Source organism: Pelobates fuscus, chromosome 8 (assembly GCF_036172605.1).
Source record: "Pelobates fuscus isolate aPelFus1 chromosome 8, aPelFus1.pri, whole genome shotgun sequence".
Lineage (NCBI taxonomy): Eukaryota > Metazoa > Chordata > Amphibia > Anura > Pelobatidae > Pelobates > Pelobates fuscus.
Window position 1 is genome coordinate 18,613,028 of NC_086324.1, and position 14,961 is coordinate 18,627,988.

The 14,961-nt window shown below is 45.2% G+C and overlaps 1 protein-coding gene across 1 annotated transcript; it reads left to right on the forward strand.

Moving 5' to 3' along the window:
• The first annotated feature begins 2,984 nt into the window (after window positions 1–2,984).
• Window positions 2,985–8,570, forward strand: LOC134570645 (uncharacterized). The gene is made up of 2 exons (XM_063428581.1): window positions 2,985–3,061; window positions 7,275–8,570. Exon 2 carries the CDS (start codon window positions 7,286–7,288, stop codon window positions 8,312–8,314), a length of 1,029 nt encoding a protein of 342 aa, XP_063284651.1. The 5' UTR covers window positions 2,985–3,061; window positions 7,275–7,285; the 3' UTR covers window positions 8,315–8,570.
• Window positions 8,571–14,961: the final 6,391 nt, after the last annotated feature.

Here is a 14,961-nt window from a genome sequence, read left to right on the forward strand (position 1 = left end):
TGTCATTATGTGTATGAATGTCAGTGTATGTATGCATGTCATTATGCATGTGTGTATGTCTGTCTGTATGCATGTATGTCTATGTGTATGCATGTCAGTGTATGTATGTCTGCATGTCATTATGAATGTGTGTCTGTATGAATGCATGTATGCCAGTATGAATGTATGTCATTATGAATGTGTGTATGTATGGATGTCAGTGTCTGTATGGATGCCAGTATGAATGTATGTCTGTATGTATGTATGCATGTATGTCTATCTGTATGCATGTCATTATGTGTGTATGAATGTCAGTGTATGTATGTCTGCATGTCAGTATGAATGTGTGTATGTCAGTATGAATGTCTGTCTGTATGTCATTATGAATGTGTCTGTGTCTGTATGTCCTTATGCATGTGTGTCTGTATCTATGTTAGTATGTGTCTGTCACTATGTACGCCTGTGTGTCTGTATATGTGTGTATGTCTCAGTATTTGTGTGTCAGTATGTATGCCTATATGCGTATCAGTATGTGTGTCTGTTAGTATGTATCAGTGTGTGTGTGTGTGTGTGTGTGTGTATCTGTGTCCTTTTGTATCAGTGAATGTGTTTGTGTCTGTGTGTGTATTCCTGTGGGCGGGATTTGGAGGCGGTCTCTGTGGGCGGTTTTGGAGGCGGGCCCCCAGGGGCCCAGACCCTGAGCTCAGTTAGGGGCCCCAAAATTTCTGGTGGCGGCCCTGACCACATGTAAATAATCGTTTTCTGACACCTTATCACAATGCAATGCTGTCTGTCAACCCAGTGCTTCCTATACCTCACAGTCATCGCCTCCTGCCCCAGAAAAAGCTCTGATTTGTTATCGAATTGATGTTATCATTTTCGACAAGATCTTCATGTTCTTTATCTCATTAAAGTGAAATTAGGCTACCGTCATCAGCATTTGATTATAATATTTAATAGCACTGCCGTATTTAGATAGTTGAGATGTGGTTTTCCTGTTGATAAAGTGAATCACATTTCCCTGCAGTAAACGCATTAACCATTCGTGCTTCTAATGTATTTTCCATATTTTATTCAGTCCACATTAAGTCCATGACATTCAGTCATCATACAGGAACCCCTTCATGCATAGCATAGTTATCTCATAATATATTTGTTTACACACTAGACTACTAGATATCAAGTCAATAGATCGTCAGAAAATGTGAAATAAAAATGTGACCCCCATTTAGTCAAGGCTCCGCTTACCAAGAGAAATACCATTGTAGCTACATATAGATGCTCTACTCATCCTTTCTAATCTGACTTGAAATGTTTTACTTCTGGGACAGAATGAGAAAAATTCTGGCTTATCCCCCTTCAGCAGCTTACCTTATTGCAGCGCCGGTCTCCCTCGGCACTGGTGACCTCTCCTCCACCGTCGACGTCAGCTCCCTCTGCCGACGTATTTATGAATAAAATATGGAAAATACATTAGAAGCACGAATGGTTAATGCGTTTACTGCAGGGAAATGTGATTCACTTTATCAACAGGAAAACCACATCTCAACTATCTAAATACGGCAGTGCTATTAAATATCCGAATGACAGCCACTAGAGGCTGGCTTAACCCTGCAATGTAAACATAGCTATGTTTGCATCTGAAGGGTTAAAACCTGAGGGACCTGGCACCCAGACCACTTCATTAAGCTGAAGTGGTCTGGGTGACTAGTGTCCCTTTAATAATCTTCATGTCTTGTCCTTTTCTTTCTTTCTTACCTCCAAATGGATCTCTTGCAGTAGATGGACATTTGTATTTTTTACATCTCACATTAGTAGAGCTGCAGTATTCCCACTCTCGAAACTTGTTGGATGCACTAATTGTTCATTGTTTACTCAGAGATGAAGACTGAATATAAACCAAGCTGACTGGTGAATCTCCAGCACTGAATGAAGAATCAAAGATAACACTGGAGATAACTATTCTATTGTGATGTCACCAAGCTGTCATACCTGTGATGTGATGTCACAGATGGTCATGTCACTCACATTTTAGTGAATTAGGTTGAAAGCCTCTCACCTCTATCTTTCTCAAGTTCAAACTTTTGTTTTGTTGGTCCATGTAAAAGGATAATGAAACACAATAAAAACAAGCCATTGAAGAACATTTTTTCATTTGTTTCCCTTAAAGTGACACTCCATTGCCTAAATTTACAGCAATATAAATCACTGTTTAGTAGATATAGCCCCAGAACATGCATGTAGATATACCCCCAGTGTCTGCATTTAATTATGCATTTTCTCATTCGGTGTACATCTAAAAACATTTCGTAAAAACTGCAGATCTCTTGACTGAAGCATTTGCAAACTCTCGCTTTCATACCTCGTTTTCATATCTTCGATTTCTTTAATTCTGCAGTTTTTGTAAAATGAAATAAAAGAGGACACACTCTTCACACATAAAGATAAAGTGCTACAGGTCTACGGAGTGTCCTTTCAGGATTATTTGATAGCGTTTACATTCAATGAACACAGTGAACAAACATTGCCCTCCTTCATAAATGTGGGGTGACACTTTATGTACGTAATATATAGATAGATTAAACTTAAAAAGCATGATTTTTTCCCCCTTCTTTAAAATCATTTAAAAATTAAAACAAAAATAATACATGTTCTTCTGTTAAGGTTTTATATGTTATAGTGTATACTAAGAGGTACACACATAGGTGATTAGAGCGAGTAGTTGTTATTTTTATTGTTTAGCATATTTTGTATTAGTCAATGCACTATTTTTCAGCAACGCCCCTGTAAGGACTGCAGGTAGTAAATCAAGTCACTAATCAATGGGGAATTATAGTGAGTACATCTATAAATATAGCAGCACTTTTCATGTATTGACCATCACATTACCATATATTGTCTTCCCACCTGTGTCTCTTCTCCCAACCTGGGCAGGCTGAGGGGGTCAATTAGTAAATGATTAGGGATTGATTAACAAGGTGTCCAAACCCCTCACCTCCAGCTATAAAAGGATCATTCTGGGAGGGATGATATTAGGAGAGGGTTTGCTGGTATTACAGTTTCTGAGAAGGTGCCTTACTATGTGAGTTATTCTAGGTTTATTTACTAATAATGTGATTTATACACAGTGTGGTTATTTCCAAGTTGTGGGTTTCCTTGGAGTGTTCACTTTATTATTAACTATAAATTAGGCAAAAAGACAGACTTGGGAAAACTGCTAACTGAGCTATGGTGACAGCTTGACAATAAAATGTCACCATTTGGGTTTAACTTGATGTCTCAGGAATAAATACCTGCATGTTTTTTTAAATATTAAAGGGAGATTACTCTAACCCAAATCACAGCATCTCAATGGAATGGTGTTGTGGCCCTTTTAAGCAAGTGAGGTTTATTTTGTACATACTGCAGGGCAGCACTCTTCATGTGCCAACCCTCACACTATATATTTTTACAAAATAAACCCTTCTGGAACCTGAAACTCCCCTTAAAGGACCAATATAGGCACCCAGACCACCTCAGCTAAATGAAGTGGTCTGGGTGCCAAGTCCATCTAGGATTATCTCTTTCTGCTGTAAACAGAAGTTTCAGAGAAACTGCTATGATTACTTTAGGGTTAATCCAGGCTCTAATCGCAGTCTCATTGATAGCCGCTAGAGGTGCTTCTCACTGTGCTTTTCAGTATGTATCAGATGTATGTACACAGCCAGCACTGAGCGAGCAGCTCTTAATTCACAAACCGTTAGTGATATCCTTACTATGTGTCCTCTCCTTAAAATGCAGGTTGCTTTATAGTTCAGATCACTCATGTTGGTGGCTGGGCTGTGTTCATATATTTGATAAGGAAATCTTTGTGGAGAGAGGGCATGGCAAAGGAGGCAGGTTTTGGTGTAGTGGTCTGCAAGGGTTACGTCTAAACGAAACTTGTCCTAGTGACCGCCATTACATTGGTGTGAAATTCTAACTATATAATGTACTGTAAGCATGGGTGTAGGTACCCATGGACCATACAGGGCTCGGCCACGCTACAACAGAGGTAGAGGAGGGGGAGAAATAAATTGACAGGGGGGAGAGAAATTGATGTGGGGGGGAGAGATTGGCATCCATCACACACAATGCACCCCTTACACACAGAAAAACACACAATGCATTACACACACTCAATGCACCCCTTACAGAAACACACCTTGCAGCCCTGATACATACAAACACAGATTCACACAATGCATTCCTTACACACATCAGGACATCCCCCTACACACTCCACCCCCTGTGAACAAACTCATTGGTGAAACATGAAGGTGGACCCAGACCTTGAGCTGTGTAAAGGGGCCCCCCAAAAAATTGAGCTGCTTCCTGTTCTCCCAGAACATTGATTTTTGTGACCACAGTTACAAACAGTCTCCAGAGAGCCTGTTCTACACCAGACCAGTGGAACCAGACTACAGCTAGAGCCCATCATCCTCATCTGGTTGTAAGTAGGCAATCTAGTATATTATTCGTGGCACTAATCTCTAATTTACTTCAAATTAAAGAAACCCTATAGTCCCCAGAACCACTGCAGCTTAATGTAGTGGTTCTGGTGTCTATAGCCTGTCCCTGCAGGCCTTTTAATGTAAACACTGCAGCACTGGCGTTGGTTAACATGGCAGATCATATGGGTGGGGCATTGTGATGTCACATCGGGGTGGGGGGGGGGCAAACTTTACTTTTGCCTAGGACGGCAAAAATCCTTGCACTGGTCCTGGCCGGGTGTAACGTGACTACCCGGCGCTCAGTCTGACACTGCGCCTGCTGGATGTCCAGAGGTCCCCCTGCTATGTCACGTAAAAGGGGGACAAAGGTAGAAAAAAATTGGAAGGGTTCAGAGGGGTACTAATATGCATGGAAGGGTTCAGAGGGGTACTAATATGCATGGAAGGGTTCAGAGGGGTACTAATATGCATGGAAGGGTTCAGAGGGGTACTAATATGCATGGAAGGGTTCAGAGGGGTACTAATATGCATGGAAGGGTTCAGAGGGGTACTAATATGCATGGAAGGGTTCAGAGGGGTACTAATATGCATGGAAGGGTTCAGAGGGGTACTAATATGCATGGAAGGGTTCAGAGGGGTACTAATATGCATGGAAGGGTTCAGAGGGGTACTAATATGCATGGAAGGGTTCAGAGGGGTACTAATATGCATGGAAGGGTTCAGAGGGGTACTAATATGCATGGAAGGGTTCAGAGGGGTACTAATATGCATGGAAGGGTTCAGAGGGGTACTAATATGCATGGAAGGGTTCAGAGGGGTACTAATATGCATGGAAGGGTTCAGAGGGGTACTAATATGCATGGAAGGGTTCAGAGGGGTACTAATATGCATGGAAGGGTTCAGAGGGGTACTAATATGCATGGAAGGGTTCAGAGGGGTACTAATATGCATGGAAGGGTTCAGAGGGGTACTAATATGCATGGAAGGGTTCAGAGGGGTACTAATATGCATGGAAGGGTTCAGAGGGGTACTAATATGCATGGAAGGGTTCAGAGGGGTACTAATATGCATGGAAGGGGTTAGGGGGTACTAATATGCATGGAAGGGGTTAGGGGGTACTAATATGCATGGAAGGGGTTAGGGGGTTCTAATATGCATGGAAGGGGGTTGGGGGGTTCTAATATGCATGGAAGGGGGTTGGGGGGGTTCTAATATGCATGGAAGGGGGTTGGGGGGGGGTTCTAATATGCATGGAAGGGGGTTGGGGGGGTTCTAATATGCATGGAAGGGGGTTGGGGGGGGTTCTAATATGCATGGAAGGGGGTTGGGGGGGGTTCTAATATGCATGGAAGGGGGTTGGGGGGGGTTCTAATATGCATGGAAGGGGGTTGGGGGGGGTTCTAATATGCATGGAAGGGGGTTGGGGGGGGTTCTAATATGCATGGAAGGGGGTTGGGGGGGGTTCTAATATGCATGGAAGGGGGTTGGGGGGGTTCTAATATGCATGGAAGGGGGTTGGGGGGGGTTCTAATATGCATGGAAGGGGGTTGGGGGGGTTCTAATATGCATGGAAGGGGGTTGGGGGGGTTCTAATATGCATGGAAGGGGGTTGGGGGGGTTCTAATATGCATGGAAGGGGGTTGGGGGGGTTCTAATATGCATGGAAGGGGGTTGGGGGGTTCTAATATGCATGGAAGGGGGTTGGGGGGGTTCTAATATGCATGGAAGGGGGTTGGGGGGGGTTCTAATATGCATGGAAGGGGGTTGGGGGGGGTTCTAATATGCATGGAATGGACTTCTGAAAGTGTCACTGAATGGCAGTTAGGAAATGTGGTCACTATAAGTCAGGGGCAGTATTACACAATCTGTATATGTATAAAAGTAATCTGCAAAATATTTGTCATGTCGTACTAAAAATTAAGCTAGGAATATGCATATATTTTTTAAAAATAATTTTTAGAATGATAGACATCTTATTTCTTACATTTGTGGTGATTATTTTCCCCTCTATATTCAAGGGGCACTATAGTCACCAGAACCACAACAGCTAAACTTAGTAGTTCTGGTGTCTATAGCATGTTTTTGCAGGCTTTTTAATGTAAGCACTGTCATTTCGTAAAAAGGCAGGATTTACATTACTGCTGAGGAAGGCCACTAGAGGTGCTTCCTAGTCGAGACATGAATGCCGCCCTGTGAAGTATCTGTGCATGTGCAACAGGGAGCAATGACGCTTCTGAATAGAAGCGTTTTATTGCTCCCTGCTCGCACCCTCCATTTCGTCATTTTGACGAAATAGGGGCGCAGCATCAGGAGGATCCCGGCACTGTATCCGGGTAAGTAAACCCCTTCCCTGTAGTGACCCTTTAATGTTATATCACTAATGTAGCGCTGTACAATGGGATAAAAAACTTAGTTTATGGAATAAGAATATACCCAGCGAGTAAAAATGCTGTCCCCCCAGATTTTTTGGGGGTTCCTATGCCCATGACTGTAAGTCTGTATGTTTAGAAAACCTGATGCCCTTTCCTATAGTGTTAATCCTTCAATGTTCATGTTGTTGCATTGACATGTGAAAACTGACATTTTATAGTGAAGCACCAACTATTGGTCTTGGTGACATTCAAATGCTGTCAAAATGGCTACCAAATATTTCCGCTCTGTCTATTGAACTAACATCTGCCATTACAATGTCAATTATACTTTCTCCCATCTATGAAGTACTCTTGCCCTCTCAAATCTTCCTTATTCTAACATAAGTGAAGGCAAAGCCTTTTAGGACATTTAAACCAACCACCTTAATTTATATTTTTATTATTCTTTCAGTGTGTTTGACCATGGTTGGTATCGTTCCCAAGAAGGATGCCCCAGGAGTGGATTTTTGTGGTGTTGACAAATATTACTACATTGTCCGATCTGACCTTGGCTGTTACATGCGGTCAACAAACTTCAACAAGGGTGAAGATCTAATTGTCTACAGTCTGCATCTCTCTTGTAGAAATGGAGACCATTACCTGGCCCATGAAGATGACCTATTCTATATCATTAAGGGCACAAATTATCGCCGTGTGACCAACATGAACACAGATGAAGGTGCTATAGTCTACGCTCTACATCCCAGCTGCCGGGGTGGTGATCACTATCTCTCTGCCTTCGGTCACTTCTACATCATTGACCAGAGTCGAGGGGTTTATCGTAAAACTACAAATATGAACACGTACGAGGATGGGGTGGAGTACACACTCCATCCCAACTGCAGGAACGGGCTCTACTACTTTGGTGTCAAAGACTACTATTACTTTGTGAAGCCTCATGATGAATGGGGGGTTCAGTATTACAAATGCACAGACTTCTCAAAGGATACGGATGGAGAGCCCTTTTCCTTTGATGCCACTGTCACCAACTTCACCCCTGGGGGCTTGGCCCTCATTCGGGGTCCCTCATTTGGTGTCTGGAAGTGCATCAAAACCATCAGCAATGATTCGCAGACTCCGATCACCTGGACAAACAAGATCAACAAGAAGGTTGGCTATGAGAAGGAGAAGATGTCCTCAATGGAACATAACTGGAATGTTTCAGCCACAGTGTCTGCAGAGACAGGTGGTCTGAGTGCCCTTGTCGTAAAGAGCCAGTTCTCTCTCAGTACTTCATATGGAGGATCCAGTGTCAACACGGAAAGAGAGAACTGGAATGAGGTGACAGAAACTGAGGAAACCATCAATCTGACCCTGAAGCCCAATGAGAAGATCTATGTTTGGCAGTATGAGCTGGGTCTGGGTAAAGAAGTTGTGCTATTCTGCAGGGATATGAAGTTTGATGATGATCCAGAACCCCCAACTGAGAACCCTCTACCACCAGCTAACTAGTTCACAAGGCAATCACTGTAACAATGTATTTGGCTTTCAGGGACTAAACCAACCTACAGACTGTTAATATTTATAGGTAACTAATCGTGTAACCTACACAATGTGTCTGCATAACCCTGTTATATCTAGTCATGGTGTGACCTTATCTGACATTGGAATGTTGGGTTTTGTCCTAACTATTTATGGTGGAAAACCTATCTAGGCTCTTCTAGTAAGGTCAAGGCAGTAATTATCCCTGTAATATGGAAATTGCTCCCTCCAGATTCTAAATGAAGGAAGAAAATAAAAATATTTGAATTGCATTCCTCAATTTGTGTCTTGTTTTCCTTCTAATATCCTTAATTCTCCAAATCTGTAATGTGTTCTATAACTAGTTGCAGCAGTTTAGAAACGCCAAACTGGTGTGGCAGTGCTCCTATAGCAGGCATAGGTAAGCTTCGTAACTCCAGATGTTTGGGACTACACCTCCCATGATGCTTTGCCAGCATTATAGGGATGCAGTCCACAACATCTGGAGTGCCGAAGGTCAGTGGCTTATCTAGGATTTATTTTGAGGGGGCGCACATGGTGGGCCAGGGACAAAAGTAGGGGCACATTTAACCCCATCCTCGCTGCAGTTTGACCCCGCCCCTGTCGCATGTAAAACCCCATTGGACACAATGTGTGTGTGTGTGTGGTTTTAATATTTTATAATCCCTAGTGGAGGATTCATTATTTTCCACCAGGGATTATTAAACACATTTCCCTATCAATTACTACCTTGACAGTTTACCACACCCACTGCCGCAAAACTCTGCCCACTATGTCCAACCCACATCATTAATCTCCACCTACTTATCACAATACAGATTACAGTCTAATCAATAAAGATTTACAGGGAATTGAAATGGTAATTTTGAATTTAAGGCCAAGTTGGAAACCTTCTCCCATTCACTATTTCAAGTTAATGTTGGAAATTCCCTGCAATTCTCTCTTTATTGAGTAGACCTTTATAACATCAAGTTCCCACCAACAGTACCACGTATCCATGGTATGCGATGCACAGCATCTATATCAGGCAGGTACACTTGATCAGTTAGGTGAGTTGTGTATCGGTGACACTGTCTGTTCAAATATAAAAAAAAAAAACCTTGTGTAGATGTGTTTCAGAGTTGTCTATACCATATAATAAACATTAGTTCACAAATTATATTGGAGCGAATATAGCTAGAAAAAAAAGCTGAAAATAGGAAATGAAATATTAAAGGACATTTTACAGAATGGAATTAAAGAGAGAAATGGGAGCAAAGGCAAACATATGCACATATTCCATTAGCCCCTTTTAATGCCACCAATTCAACATGTTAAATGTCTCAGATTGAGACTTCAGTCACCACGCCACTGCTTTTAATTCCTCTAGTTCCTGGAATCTGTGGGTATTATACAGAGAGCAGCACTATCAGGGCCGGATTAAGAGCACAGTGGGCCTGGTGCTGACAATTATGATGGGCCTAATTACAGAATCTTATTGACCAAAAACACAAACAGTCATACCTCCCATGCGTCATGTATCTGATGGAGATGGTGCTGGAGGGGAACAAACACATACTCTATGCTAATTTCTCGCTAATGTATGCTTTCAAGTAAATCCATAACCCCTAACAGCAGTGTCCAGAGAAGCAGGAAGTCAAAGGGTGGGGTAAAAGGGTGTGCCACTGGCACGAATCACATGACAAGACCTACCAAATGTGGTGAACATGCCCAAAAAGGGGGTATGTTTGTCTAAAGAATTGGAAGGTCAGTCTGGCATGAATTCATGTCAGGCTGCCTGCCAATCCTGCAGGCTGTCCAACTAAGGGCATACTATGCAGGCAGCACCTTGAGCTTGACATAAATGTGTCTAATGATGCGCTCACTCCATGCTTTCTAAGGACTGTCCTCTAGCACTCGTTGGTCCACTTGTCTCCTTACCTTCTTACTAGCAGGCAGAAGTTCCTGGTATATAGTCTGAGACAGAGAGAAGGTGTATGTAGTGAAGGTTGAAGAAAGGGGACATGCCACAGTGTTAGAGAGACCAACGTCTGCATTACCTAAACTAATTTTAATGTCAGCCAGTCCACACAAGTTTTGTTCCCATACATCCCTCTTAAGCTTCCAAACTTAAAGGGACACTATAGTCACCATAACAACTACAGCTTATTGTATTTGTTCGGGTAAGTAGAATCATTCCATTCAGGATTTTTGCAGTAAACAGTCTTTTCAGAGAAAATAACTCCACTGGCCGCTCCTTAGATGACTGCTAGAGGTGCTTCCTGGGGCAGTACTGCCTAGTGTGCAGCACTGCCATTCAGTGTCTCCACCCTCTGCATGCAGACACTGAACTTTCCTCATAGAGATGCATTGATTCAATTTATCTTTATGAGGAGATGCTGATTGACCAGGGCTTTGTTGGACTTGTGCTGGCTCTGTCCCTGATCTGCCTAGTTGACAGTCTCAGCCAATCCTATGGGGAAGTATTGTAATTTGCTCAGACCACCACTTCTGAGCCAGCAACTGCAGACTTGAATACAAGTAATATTTTACTATATTTAGGGAGGCAAGAAGGGGCCAGGGTGGTGGTTTTAACATAATAGGGTCGGAAATACATGATTGTGTTCCTGACCCTATAGTGCTCCTTTAAGCAAGAGTATGTGAAGAGTAGTTAAGGTTGCCACCTTTCTTGGAAAAAAATACCAGCCTTAATCATTTGTATAATTAGTTATGTGTGACATCACATGATGTAAATCACAAGGAGTGACATCAGAGAAAATCCAGTAAAAAAAACAAACAACAAACTACTCAGTTTGATTCTGCTGTATAGATGGATTGCTCCCAGTGTCTCAGTCTTGCAAGTCACCCAGTGTCAGTGTCCCCATGTTGCCCAGTCCCCTAGTCTCCCAGTGTCTGTGTCCCCATTTCTCCCAATGTCACTAGGATACTGGGGACACTGGGAGACATGGGGACACAGATATTTAGGGAAACTGGGAGAAATGGGGACACTCAGACACTAGGGACACAGACACTGGGAGACATGGGGACACTGAAACATTTGGGGACACTAAGACATAGGAACACAGACACTGGGAGACATGGGGACACTGGCTGGGAGACAGACACTGGGGGACACTGGGAGACATGGGGACACTATGAACACAGACACTGGGAGACATGGGGACACTGAAACATTTGGGGACACTAAGACACTAGGGGACACTGGTTAGGAGACACACTTGGGGAGACATGGGCAGTGGTGTATCTTGGTTTTGTGCTGCCCTAGGCAGGACAAAACTCAGACACCCCCCCCCCCGCGCGCCACCCCCACCCGACCCTTCCCCCCTGCCCCGCCTTCTAAATACACACACATTCACTGACAGATACGCATACACTAGCTAACAGACACACACAGTCGGACACACACACACACTAACAAACACACACAGTCAGACACACACACTAACGGACACACACACTAACAAACACACACAGTCGGACACACACACACTAACAAACACACACAGTCGGACACACACACACAGTCGGACACACACACACTAACAGACACACACAGTGAGACACACACACTAACAAACATACACAGTCGGACACACACACACTAACAGACACACACAGTCGGACACACACACACTAACAAACACACACAGTCGGACACACACACAGTCGGACACACACACACACACTAACAGACACACACAGTGAGACACACACACTAACAAACACACACAGTCGGACACACACACACTAACAGACACACACAGTGAGACACACACACTAACAGACACACACTGTCGGACACACACACACTAACAGACACACACACACACACTAACACACACAGTCACAGACACACACTAACAGACACACACACACTAACACACACACTCACAGACACACACACACACACACACTAACAGACACACACACACTAACAGACACACACACACTATCAGACACACACAGTCAGAGACACACACACACACTCACATTAACACATTTTTTTTATTATTTACTCCCCCCCCAGCCTCCTTACCTTTGGGAATGCTGGGGGTGGGGGGGTTCTCCCATTCCCTGGTGGTCCAGTGGCTGCAGGGCGGCACTGCCGGGCAGGCTGGGCGGCCGGCGAGGGAGCTCTTCCCCTGAGCTCTCTGCTCAGCTCCCTCGCGCGCCGCCCGCAGAGTGAGGCTGGGAGGCGGAGCCGGAATATGACGTCATATTCCGGCTCCCAGTCTCACTCTGCGGGCGGCGCGCGAGGGAGCTGAGCAGAGAGCTCAGGGGAAGAGCTCCCTCGCCGGCCGCCCAGCAACCAGCCCAGCATGTCTGTTAGCCGCAAGGCTAACAAGACATTTGCCTTGGGCATTTGGGGGCGGCGTTTTTTGCCGCCCCCTGGAAAATGCCGCCCAAGGCAAATGCCTTGTTTGCCTCGCGGCTAATACGCCCCTGGACATGGGGACATAGACATGGGGACACTGGGACATATAGGGACACTAGGCACACTGAGAGACATGGGACACAGACACTGGGAGACTTGGGGACACTGAGACAATAGGGACACTGGCTGGGGGACATGGGAACATAGTGTCTCCGTGTCCCAATGTCTCCCAGTGTCACTATGTCTCTCAGCATCCCCATGTGTCTCAGCATCCCCATGTGTCTCACTTTTTTTTTTTTTTTAAATGGGCTTATTCCATGGGCCTGGGCCTGGGCCTGGAGCTGCAGCTCCATCAGCCCCTATGTTAATCCGGCCCTGCTGCCAGTCCACTTTGCCACTCATATCAGGTGTGACAATAGCGTGCTTTTAAAAAGAAAAAAGTTTTTCCACTGTTATAGCTTGAATAGCAGTTAGTTGTCTTCAAGCAGGTGTCAGGCCTACAGCGTGTACTCTGCCAACCTCTGCCACTGCACAGTGCCACTCATATCTGGTCTCACAGTAGCTTGCACGCATAGTACCACTAATCCAAAAAAAAAAAAATGACAGGCAGAGGCAGGCCACCCCGCAGGGGCCATCGTGGTTGTGGTGCTGTGATTCCCTTTGGCCCTAGAATAATGCCCAGTTTTCAGAGGCCACGTACCCTGAACTTGAAAAGTTCTGACCACATAGTTGACTGGCTAACACAGGACACCCAATCTTCTACAGCTTCTGCTCGGAACCTTGACGCACCATCCTCCTCCAGCTTAGCTTCGGGCACCTCTCAAGATACCACTCACCCGCCTGCCGCCACCACCAAAACTAGCACCATAGCCGCTTCACTCGGTATGTCAGAGGAGTTATTCACACATCCGTTTGAAGAAATGAGTGATGCGCAACCATTATTGCCAGAGGATGTAGATAACAGGGATATGTCTCAGGCAGGCAGCATTACACACATGGACGTGCAGTATGATGATGATGTTGTACCCACTGCTGCTTCCTTTGCTGACTTGTCAGATACAAGTGAAGCGGTTGATGATGACGATGCGTCCATGGATGTCACGTGGGTGCCCGCTCGGCAAGAAGAACAGGACGAAAGTTCAGATGGGGAGACAGAGAGGAGGAGACGAGTTGGAAGCAGGGGGAGGTCGTCGCAAGGAGCTAGTGGCACAGTCAGACAGCATGCATCGGCACCCGGGGTCAGCCCGACAGCACGCCAATCAACGCATGCTGAGTCCACCGCCAGAATGCCGTCATTGCAGAGCTCAGCAGTGTGGCATTTTTTTTGTGTGTCTGCCTCTGACAACAGTGATGCCATTTGCAACCTGTGCCAAAAGAAACTGAGTCGTGGGAAGTCCAACACCCACCTAGGTACCACTGCTTTGCGTAGGCACATGATCGCACATCACAAACGCCTATGGGATCAACACATGAGTACAAGCAGCACGCAAACTCAAAGCCGCTATCCTCCTCCTGGTCCAGCATCTTCAGCCACGTCAACCACTGCTGTCCTCCTTGCCCCCTCTCAAGCATCCGCCACTCCGTCTCTCGCCTTGAGCAGTTCCCGCTCATCTGCCCACAGTCAGGTGTCTGTCAAGGACATGTTTGAGTGTAAGAAGCCAATGTCAGAAAGTCACCCCCTTGCCCAGCGTCTGACAGCTGGCTTGTCTGAACTATTAGCCCGCCAGCTTTTACCATACAAGCTGGTGAAGTCTGAGGCGTTCAAAAAAATTTTAACTATTGGGACACCGCAGTACCCGGATGAAATTTCTTTGCACAAAAGGCAATCCCCAACCTGTACTCGATTGTGCAAAAGGAAGTAATGGCATGTCTGGCACACAGTGTTGGGGCAAGGGTCCTTCTTACCACTGATACCTGGTCTGCAAAGCATGGTCAGGGCAGGTATATCACCTACACTGCGCATTGGGTAAACCTGCTGACGGCTGCCAAGCATGGAATGCGTGGCTCTGCAGAGGAGTTGGTGACACCGCCAAGACTTGCAGGCAGGCCTGCTGCCACCTCCTCTACTCCTCCTACTCCATCCTCTTCCATAACCTCCTCGGCTGAGTCCTCTTCTGCTGCTGCGTCTTGCTCCACATCAACGGCACCCCCCCCAGCTCCCCAGGTACTATTCCACATCCCGGATATGTCAGTGTCACGCCGTCTTGGGTTTGACTTGCTTGAAAACAGAGAGTCACACCGG